The 11,365-nt window shown below is 33.7% G+C and overlaps 1 protein-coding gene across 1 annotated transcript in view; it reads left to right on the top strand.

Moving 5' to 3' along the window:
- LOC106871318 (peptide transporter family 2) overlaps positions 1–10,358 on the top strand; it is a 54,938-nt gene extending 44,580 nt beyond the window's left edge. The window contains exons 20-21 of the mRNA XM_052970980.1: positions 977–1,084; positions 2,175–10,358. Of these exons, the coding sequence (XP_052826940.1) occupies positions 977–1,084; positions 2,175–2,345 (279 nt within the window). The 3' untranslated portion in view covers positions 2,346–10,358. The remainder of the gene's footprint in view (positions 1–976; positions 1,085–2,174) is intronic.
- The last annotated feature ends 1,007 nt before the right edge of the window (positions 10,359–11,365 follow it).

Here is an 11,365-nt window from a genome sequence, read left to right as displayed (position 1 = left end):
GGAGATGTTTTAAACATGCTATCTTTAAATGTATTTTGATTTATATTCTGCACACACACATACACTGACACGCATTTTTTATCCAATTTTACTGCATATTCTAATATCTTGTTGTCAATAACTCTGTTCTTGGTTTACCACCCTGTCTCTTGTAAATACTAAATATTCAAGCACTGGTGATGATACCACATAAAAATCACCCATTACACTCTGTATAGTGGCTGGCATTAAGAAGGGTATCCATCTGTAGAAACCAAGCCAAAATAGACTACAGAATGTGGTGTGGTCCCTGGCCTTACCAGCTCCTGTCAAGCCATCCAACCCATGCCAGCATGGAAAACAGACGTTAAATGATGATGATGATCCTTATCATCATACACCAACCAAGTATATGATTCTGAGCTCTGCTGCAACTTGTAACTGTGTTTATTGTGCATAAACAAGATGATTGCAGAATACATGCAGCATACTCAACTGCCACAATCTTGACATATCCATTCATTGCAAGAAAAAGAAAGCAACTTAGTCTTGGAGCAGAAGAAAGTAGGACCTATCCAATGGTTTGTAGTGCATCTGAGCATTGTATACAATAAGTTTCTTATCCACATTGTAAGGAATATGGATTGATCATGTCATAGGTCTACTCAAGCAGAGTTGATTGATGCATCAGTACAATGCCTTATTCTTCAAATAAAGTAATTTCTGTTATCAGAATGGGCTTTTCCTTGACTACCATGTGGAATGTGTCTGTTTTTGTGGTGGGTGTACTGTCTGAATATGTGAGCAATAATCTTTGTGTAGAACATGTTTGAAACTTGTAATAAGTGAGCAACTGTTTTGCAACTAAAGCTTATTTGTACCCTAAAGAGATGGTTTTAGCAAGTAAGTGCGTGGGCCCTCAGTAACAGGTTATTACAGTCTGTTAGACTTCTCTTGCTTTTCAATTAGTTTATGAATGTCTTTGTTTGTTTCACAGGCTCCTGTGTCAATGAAATCAGTTGTTCAAGCAGCTTGGTTGTTGACAGTCGCAGTAGGAAATCTTATTGTTGTGTTCGTAGCTCAAACATCACTTATTGAAAATCAGGTAAGGCTATATTTAACTTTTGTAATCTTAATGACAGGTGTTGTGACCAACTAGTTAAGTTTTGGGGATCTTGAACCATTGATGTAGTGTTCTAATCTGTATCATTCCGCCGAGGTCAACTTTGCCTTTCATCCTTTTGGGGTCAATAAATTAAGTTCCAGTTGCATATTGGTGTCGATCTAATTGACTGGGCCCCCTCCTCCAAAATTTCAGGCCTTGTGCCTAGTGTAGAAAAGATTCCAATCTGTATCTCTAATACAATCATCTCTCCCATGGATCTTGCTTCCACTTATCAAATCAAATAAAAGATAATAATAATAATAATAATAATTCTTTCTGCTATAAGCACAAGGCCTGAGGTGACTAGTCGATTACTTGATCCCCAGTACTCAACTGGTACTTAATTTATCGATCCCAAAAGGATGAAAGGTAAAGTTGTCCTCAGTGGAATTTGAACTCAGAATGTAGCAACAGACAAAATGCTACTAAGCATTTTTCACAGTGTACTAACAATTCTGCCATAATAATGATAATAGCAAAGATGATGATTTTGGCACAAGACCAGCAGTTTTTGAAGAGAGGGAAAAGTCAGTTACCATCAACCCCAATACTTAGTTAGTACTTACTTTAATGATCCCCAAAAAATGCAAGTTAAAGTCGACCCTGGCAGAATTTCCCAGACTAGGAAAGAAACATGATAATGACAACAATTTAGCCCATACAGGTGGCAATTTGGCAGAATCATTAGCACATCAGACAAGCTGCTCAGTGCCATTTCTTCTGATTCTTTACATTATTTTTTAGTACTGATAATTTAGCCTTCATAAAACATAATGTTAAATATACCAATATATTTCTAAAGAGTAATGTGCCTTGTTTAAGGTTTAAACATTCATAATTTTAACAATGCTGGATATGTTGATGTATTTACATAGAATACTGTCTATTGCAGACATATTTAGTCTGTCACAGTTTATAAAATGATTTAAAAGAAAACGTAATGTTAGAGGTAAATATTTAAAATATTTTTTAGGGACCATAGCCAAAATGCTATAATTTTCTATTTTAAATGTTTTTCAATTTCTTCCAGGCTTCAGAGTTTTTCCTGTTTTCTGCCCTCATGGCTGCGGATGTGATTTTATATAGCATCATTTCAATGTTTTACCGATATAACAACAACTTGCCAAGCCCATATATCAGTGGTGTGGATGACAAATTGACATTAGTTCAGACACCAATTGATGATAGCATTGGGGAATAAAATACTTAAACACATGCATGCACACACACACACACACAACATACACACACACACACATGCAAACATGTATATATGTCAGCATATCTCAACTCTGTATAAATACATTTCGTATCATTTCTGTTGATTATTTAAAGACAATTTCCATGCTAAAACACTTCTTTGTCTTTTTTAGTGATTTTTTTTTTTTTCTGATTATCAGGAGACAGATTGATGATTATAATTGTTTCAGCTAACCATGAATGTTCATTTCTGTCTGTTCCTATCTCTCTCTATCAATATATATCTCTCCTTCTCTCCTCCCTACTTAACATCTTCAGTTGCAATATTTGCCCCGCACATTTTCTTATATACAGAATTAAAGCAGGTCATGTATCCCCAAACAACAAAATTTAGGGTTGCACATTTAACGACCACATGTAGTTACAGTACAAATGCATGATCCACAACTATGACATGCTACATGACCACATGTCAACAGTGATCCAAGCGCGAAAAGTCTGTAAAAGATTGAGGAAGATGTGGGGAAAAAGTGATGAAAGTTAATCTCAGAATCCTAGACCTCACAGAAAGAGATGACAAAATGACCACAACAAAAGTGTTGAGATGTACTGGAGCAGACCCAAACAAGCATGGAAAAACAGATGTAAAATGATGATGATGATGATGATAATGATGATGTGATGATGTTTCATGAGGTTTGGGAAAAATTTACATCTTTTATTCTTTTTTTTTTCTTTCTTTTAGGTTCAATATCTCATAATTTGAGAGGGAATGTTGTTTCTGATAGTTTTGAAATGTTTCAGTACAGACAGTATGTCAACAAGATTTATATCACACTAATTTCAATAAGTCTAAATCCTAACCTTAACTTCAAACACCATAAATAACTTAGATTGGCCATGCCTCTTAAACCTGGGAATGACTATCAGTTGAAGATCTTAGGATGTCATAAAATCCATAATTTAAACTTTGGATTTCAGTTGCAGTTGAGAGCAGAAATCCAGAATAGCAGTAAAGGGAACCCTTCATTTGGAATAAATGAGTGTGTGCATAATATAATGAAATATATGTTTGTGTATTAAAGAGTATTAAATAGATGTGCTTGTGTAATACTCATATGTATATGCACACACACACACACACACACACGCAACTTTAATTAAAAGGGCTGATGCACATTCAAATATTTCAAGGCTCACAGTGAAACTTTGTAATATTCAACTTAATTTCATTTTTTAAAAGATATTCAAAGAAAAAATTCCTTGGACTAAAACTCTATCATTATATTATCATTACACACTTCATCTTTAATATAATAGGGCGATATTATTATCATCATCATTATTAGCACTACCATACTACCAAAGACTGATTCTTTGGATTTACTCCTGTCAATTTCCTGGCACTAACATTTCCTACCAGAACTGAAACAAAAAAAAGACCATCAAACATCCACGAAGTGTGAAAATAAAATCTAAATGCTTTTTTCTTTTTCTTTTTTGTTACAAATCCAACACTAATGTTTTTATTTTTAATAACTTTTTTTCAATTTTAACTCCAAAGTCAGAAGTGCAGCATCTTTATGATTGATAGGAGGAAGGGAAGAAGTTTTCCACAAACCAGAGACCTGTCCTGAATATTTATAACAGAAAGGTCTCTGCTAAAGACACTCAATGGTCATGTGATTATGGTTTAGTGGTGGTGGTGGTAAACTGGGCAATGAATTAAGTTTACCTCTCAAGAACAAGAAAAGTTTGTCTCTCTCTTTCTCTCTCTGATTTGCTTCCATGCAGTTTCCATCTACCAAATTTCACTTACAAAGCTTTGGTCAATCTGCGGCTATGATAGAAGACATTCTCTCAAAGTACTTTGCAGTGGAATTTGACTGGAAATCACATAGTTGGGAAGCAAACTACATAACTAGTTAGCCATTCCTATATCTAAAATAGAGAAACATTCTTTGAAATAGAAGAACTTTGGAAAATAAATGAATTCTTTTGGTCCTTGGTATAAATTCAAGAACAGAAGTGTCATTTTCTTTCTCTACATCAGTTAGAATCTTGAAATCTGGGAAATGCTCCAACAGATTGTAACTTATTCTGCTAAGGAAGCCTTTCAGTATTGTATTAACTGTGATAATTAAAACAAACTAAGGAACTTAGAACCAACTATGGAGGATAATAAGAAAATAAAGATTTCATTTACTTTATTTTGTTTTTAACAGCCTATGGCATTATAAATTGTGAATACTGTTGTTTGCAGGTTATATTGACTATTTATAAGGTTGACAGTCATGTTTATATGTTGGTGTTTGTTAAATTTCTGTTCTTCAACTTTTTATTGATCTGGTATTATTTGATATTGTTGTGGGAATGACAGAAAACCAGAGTACATGCATATCAATGTTTAATTCCCACCCTTTACATTCTGAGTTCAAATGCCATTGGAATCAAATTCTACGTTCTGTTGTTTCAACATTAATAAAATAAAATACTAGGGCTACTTCAGTCAATTATCTATACCCCCTCCGGCTAAATACATATGTGGCCTTGGAATAGATCTGCCTCCTAAGCAAGGAAGAGATCTGTCATTCAGCAGACTAATACTATAAAAATGGAACTAAGTGCCAGCCCCTTAAAAAAACCTTTGGTGCTTTGGAGGCATATATTTTTACCTTGTTCTCATAAATATACTGCTCTTTGATTCAGGACTTAAATGTGTAGTGTGTGCTTTAATCCTTTTAATACCAACTTGCCTGATACTAGGCATAGTAACTTATTTAACTCACATTATATCAAAATTTTGTTACAATAAGATCTTGAGTTAAAATCTCATGATAACATGAATGATAATGAGAATTTCCAGTCGATCAACACCAACGTAATATATACCAATATGTAATAAAATTACAGATATTTTATTAATCCCTCTCAAATTTTGATTATATGAAAATTAGTTTCTAAAACACAGTAAGCAATCTACTTGAAAGTAATATAGTAACAAAAAAGATAAAGACAATAGAGTATTTCTTAAGCTAAATTTAGTTTCTCCATTGAACAGTAGATCAAGTGATTATGTAGACATACATATTGTTTTGTCTTGACTGATATATTGTTTAGTAGTGATATCCCTGTTAGGAATGAAACTGGTTATGATGAACTTTATAAAATATAGACAATAAGTTTAAATAAATTTCATGGTATAACAGATATAGAAAACATGAAATAGATAGAAATAGTGTAGAAGTGTTAGAAAACATTGTAAATAATAATACCTTTGTGTGTGTCGAATTTTATAAAATTGATTTAGCTGGTGATAACATGTGAGGTGGAGCTTGAGTACTGCAAAAAAAACAAACTGATTAGGTTTGGAAGTTTAGTACTCACTATGAAGCTTCTCATGTGGTAAAAATCTTTGTAAAAAAAAAATATTAAAAAATGTATTTGGTATTCCTGATTCCACACCTGTATGTATGAAAATGTCTACATTCCCTCTGAATGCACTGTGAAACATTTTATTTTCAATTCAAGTGAGATTAAATTTTTTGAAACAAAAATATGATCCTTGTTATTATTAGAGTGGAAGATGGCAGAATTGGTAGAGCATCAGATAAAATTATTTTTACTTTTTAGTTATGTCTTTTTACATTCTGACCTGAAATTGAATTTGCCTTTCATTCTTCTAAGTTTGTAGAAATAGTACCAGTCTGAGTTGCTACCAGGGTGGAATGAGTCAACTATACCTCTTCCCAATTATTACCATTATTATTATTAAGGTAGCGAGCTGACAGAAGCACTGGAGCATCAGACAAAATGCTCAGCAGTTTTTCATTTGGCTCTTTACATTCAGAGTTCAAATTTCATCAAGATCAACTTTTCCTTTCACCCTTTCAGGGTCAATAAAATAAATTACTATCAAGTACTGGGGTCAGTGTAATTGATTAGCCCTTGCCCCTCAAAAACTGCTGGACTTGTGCCTAAATTTGAAACATTATTATTATTGTTATTATTAAGGAAGCAAGCTGGCAGAATTGTTAGAACACTGGACGAAATGCTTAGCGGTATTTTACCCGTTGCCATGTTCTGAGTTCAAATTCTGCCGAGGTCAACTTTGCCTTTCATCCTTTCAGGATTGATAAATTAAGTACCAGTTACATACTGGAGTCATTGAAATCGACTCATCTCCTCCCCCAAAATTGCTGCCTTTGTGGAAAAATTTGAAAACATCATTATTATTATTATTATTATTATTATTATTATTATTAAGGTGGAAAGCAAGGAGAATCTTTGGCACACCGGGCAAAATACTTAGCATCATTTTGTTGATCTTTATGTTCTAAGTTCAAATTCCACCGAGGTTGACTTTACCTGTCATCCTTTCAGGGTCAGTGAATTAAGTACCAGTCAAGTACTGGGGTTGATGTGATCAACTGTCTCCCTCCCCACAAATTCCAGACCTTGTACCTATAGTAGAAAGGATTATTATCATTATTATTATTATTGTTATTGTTGTTGTTGTTGTTGTTATTGTTTGGTAGATTGGAAGAATTGCTAAAGCATAGGAGAAAAATGTCTTGTATTTTTTTCTAGCTCCTTATATTCTGAATCCAAATCTTACCCTGGTTAACCATGCTTTTCATCTTTTCAGGGGTCAGCAAAGTAAAGTACCAGAATTTATGTAGTCGACTAACCCTTCCCCCTAAAAATTGATGACTTTATTCCTAAATCAGAAATCATTATTATTTTATTGATCTCAACCCTTTACTTGATGTGAATCCTCTCCATTTCTTGCTACTTTCTTTTGTATTTCACCTTTAAATCACCAACATCATCATCATTATTGTTATTATTATTGTTTTGTTGATGTAATCCTTTTACTTGATGTAAATCCTCAATTGTTTCTACTTTGTTTTCTTTTGCATTTTTTCATTGTGCTCTTCCCAACATTTTGGGCTCTTGTGGCCAATAAAAATTTTTGTACTATTATCAGCACAGCTGGTTTCAGATTTTGTAAAAAAAACCTGAAAAATGTAGCCTCATGCCATGTTAAAAAATTTTTTCTATGTTTTTTTGTTTTTTTTTTCAGATTTACATATTTTTGATATCAGAGATTACAATTTAGCCAAAAAAAAAAAAATTTTAATTTCAATTGTACATAATTCTATGAACTGTACATGCACCTTTGATGAGATGTAGTGTACCTGAGCACTATACACAATAATTTCATTATTATTATTATTATTTTTGTCAACTAAACAAAGCAAATAAATTGGTAGGGAATTTAAATTTGCTAAATGATAATTTCTAATATAGAAAACATGAATCTGAAAAAAATTTTTTTTAGATTACTGGTTCAAAAGTTATAGGGTGGAGGGAGAATTCTGAAGAAGAGCCAGCTTTTGAATTTGATACAGTAAGTTCCAGTACAGCACTGGGGCAAGGTCGATAGAATTTACTGTATCTTTCTGTCTATGTTATAAATCATTATTCTAATTGTTATAAGGGCACCAAAACAGCTACAGAATTGTAAGTGCATCGGATAAAATGCCTTGTGGTATTTCTTCCAGTTCTTTATATTCTGAGGATATCAACTTTGCCTTTCATCATTCTGGGCTTGATAAAATAAAATAGGATACAAGTCTAGTACTTAGATCAATGGCATCAACTAACCCCTTCCCTCAAAACTGCTCGCCTTGTGCCTAAATTAGAAACAATAATTATAGGGGTAACAGAATGGTGGAATCAGTACAGCATCAGACAAGATTCCTTGTGTTTAGTTATGTCTTTCTTTTTTTTTTTGTTCCAAATTCAGATCTTGATGGGTTTCTCTTTTGTCTTTCAGTCATCCATTGATAAAGTATCTACCAGTCATGTACAGAGGCCTATCTAATCAGCTATAACCCTCCCTTAAAATAGAAATGAACAGTTTTCCGTAAAGGAAACAGTTTCATACAAACTGAAATTCCAAGAAAAATTTGTTAATTATAAAGTATAATGCAGTAATTCCAAGAATGGAGGTGTTGATATGTAAATCCAACGTGTCCATTCTTTGATTTACAATATATAAGACTGACTTGTTAAATGTATCCTTCCTTATTTAAGACAGTGGGATGATATTTGAGCGTGATTTGGCTGCTATTTCTTGCAGGTCAAGCAACCATGCAGTGGCTCCTAGGATTGACAAAATAATCATCAGATATCTATAGGGTTGATGATTAAATCCACTCTGTCCCACTCCGCTACTAAAAATGTATGGCCTCTGTCAGTGTTAAGAGTTACTATTATAAAAGTTGTGGATTTTATAAGAAACCTTGTTGGACTAAAAAAATATCCTTTGTAATGTTTTGGTTGCATGGGTTTGAGAAAGGGGTATTTTAATAAACTGAGTACCTGTGATATGCTGGAGTTGATTGACATATGTCCCCTTATGAAATTGGCCCAATACCTAAAAACATTAAAAGTTGATAATTTGTTTTATTAAAATTCCTTTTTTTAAATTCATTTACTCTCTCTCTCTTTATGCCATCCTACACATACAATAATATCCATATATGTATATATCTGTTGAATTATTTAATGTGATATGTATACATTATTTTGTTTATATTTTTTGATTTTGAAGTAATTTGATTTTTTTTTTTTCCAAAGTTATTGCTTGTTGAAAATTATTTAATATTTAAGTTGAAATATTGCTTCCCCCACCCTTTTTTTTGTTGTTCTCTTGTGAATTTTTTATTATCAATAAATAAATAAAACAAAAGACATTTTGCAATGGTAAAAGATAAGGCAGAACAAATATGGAGTAAAATCCTGATTCTGAGGAAACCGATGAGTTGACAACATTAGCAGCAACTGATCTGTTGGAGAGAACATAGAAGAGTTTGGTGTTATGTTCATTGGTTGTGAGAAGTGAAGAATCTGTTTTGGTTCTTTACTTCTTGTCTCAGGGCAGTTGAAGGGTATCAGACTCCACTTAGAACTCTCCAATGGAGTTTAAGTAGTCTCGGAAGTAAACTGACAGTGTTGCTAAATTGACAGATGAATTCAGTTCAGACCAAGATCAACTTAGCTTTTAATCGTTCCAGGAAGGATAAATAAAATGCCAGTCTCGGGATTTACACTGGCAGAATCATTAGGGTGTCAGACAGGATGTGTTGCTGTAATTTTACTGCTCTTTGCATTCTGAGTTCAAATCTTGTTATGGCCTACTTGGATGGTAGATTTAATCCAGTGCACAGATTAATACCACTACCTGGTCCACTGGTGCCTTTAGCAGAGTCCACTCTGTTACAAGCATCAGGGCAAGATTTCCAGTTTAAAGATACCTTCCTCTCTCCTTAACTTGTGAGGGATCTTAAGCACTGTTTTTTCTCTTGACTTAAGGATAAGTGAAAAATGTTGTTAAGTCATAACTAGTGAAGTCAAGGGTGTGTTAAGCTAGCAGCCAAAGTGCTCAACAGTTTGTATAATTCCACCAGAACAGCATTGTGAATGAGATCATGACAATTCTATTCTTGAATTGTCCAGTTCACCTAGCTATAAATAAGTACCATGTATGGTAAAGTATACTGTTGTAAGCAGTAAGATGACAAAGTAATTTTGAAGTGTTTTGTTAGCTTACAGTATTAAGTTTAACTCCTATGATCATAGTTTAACAAGAGATACCCTACTTGTGCTACTACTACTTACATAAAGACAGTTTTCAAACTATGCATTTATGAGCACAATGGGTTATGGTATTCACTCTTACATTAATAGAATTGCCTCAATATCTATGTGTGTGTGGATGTATATGTTTGTATTCATGTATGAGTGAGTAGTGAATGCAATTCCATTTATTTTGCCATTGGCTATTGATGAATGTTTTGGATTGAAGAAAAAAAATAAGTAAAGGTTTACAAATATGTAACTGAAGTCTTCCTGATACAAAAAAAAAAGGAAAGTACAATTTAAACTAATTCAGTTATATTCAGGAACAATAAAGGAACAAGTAAATAAACTTTTGTTTTTCATATTTTTTGTTAATCTTTTATCTTTTTATTTTGTTGAATTATATTTCTTTTTGTTTAAAATCATAATTTGTTTCTGTTGTTATTTTATTTTCTAATTTTCTTGAATTTGACAATTTTCCACGGAAATATTAATTTTATTTTGTTGTTGCTTCTCTAGTAGTAATATATAGTAGTATATTACTCTTTTACTTGTTTCAGTCATTTGACTGTGTTGCCTTGATGCAGAGGAGGTACAAGGTTACCCTGCCAGAGAGAGAGAGAGAGAGAGAGAGAGATCAGAGATGAGTACAGAAACAGGTGTGCTGCCATAAAGGAGATGAATGGTTACCCAACCTGGGGGAAGAACAGGAGGAGAGAGAGAGTGGGAGACAACAAGATAGAGGTGGTGGCAGAGTGCCAGGCATACTCACAAGGGACGGGAATCAGAATATAAATGGAATGGTCAAGTAAAGGAAGAGAGAGAGATATAGATAGATGGTGGCAAGTGCCAGGGCGAACTCTTGAGGTTTGAATGTCATGTTGTAAGTGGCAGGACATTGCCAAAGAAGTGTGATTAGAGGGTGGGGAGGGGAATGCAGTGAGTGGTGAAAACCTGGGTATATAGAGTTAGGGGTGATGGGCTACTGGATAGCAATGATACAGAGAAACGGCCATGAGGACAGGAGCGAGAGGTAAGCATAGAGCATATGTGAGAAGGAGAAGAGATGTAGATTGGTTTGTTGGGGTAGGGTGTGTGAAAAGTTTTCTTGTTATGTGTGGGTATATATATATATAGAAAGAGAGGGGGGAGGGATATGTCTATAAAATAAATATATGTATATATAAAGAGAGAAGGGGAGAGATGTCTATAAAATAAATGCATATATATATATATATGTATCTAACCTCATCATCATCATCATCATCGTTTAACGTCCGCTTTCCATGCTAGCATGGGTTGGACGATTTGACTGAGGACTGGTGAAACCGGATGGCAACACCAGGCTCCAGTCTGATTTGGCAGAGTTTC

Source organism: Octopus bimaculoides, chromosome 10 (assembly GCF_001194135.2).
Source record: "Octopus bimaculoides isolate UCB-OBI-ISO-001 chromosome 10, ASM119413v2, whole genome shotgun sequence".
NCBI classification, from domain to species: Eukaryota; Metazoa; Mollusca; class Cephalopoda; order Octopoda; family Octopodidae; genus Octopus; species Octopus bimaculoides.
Note: the sequence above shows the minus strand (reverse complement) of the source record. Positions and strands in the feature narration are given on the sequence as shown.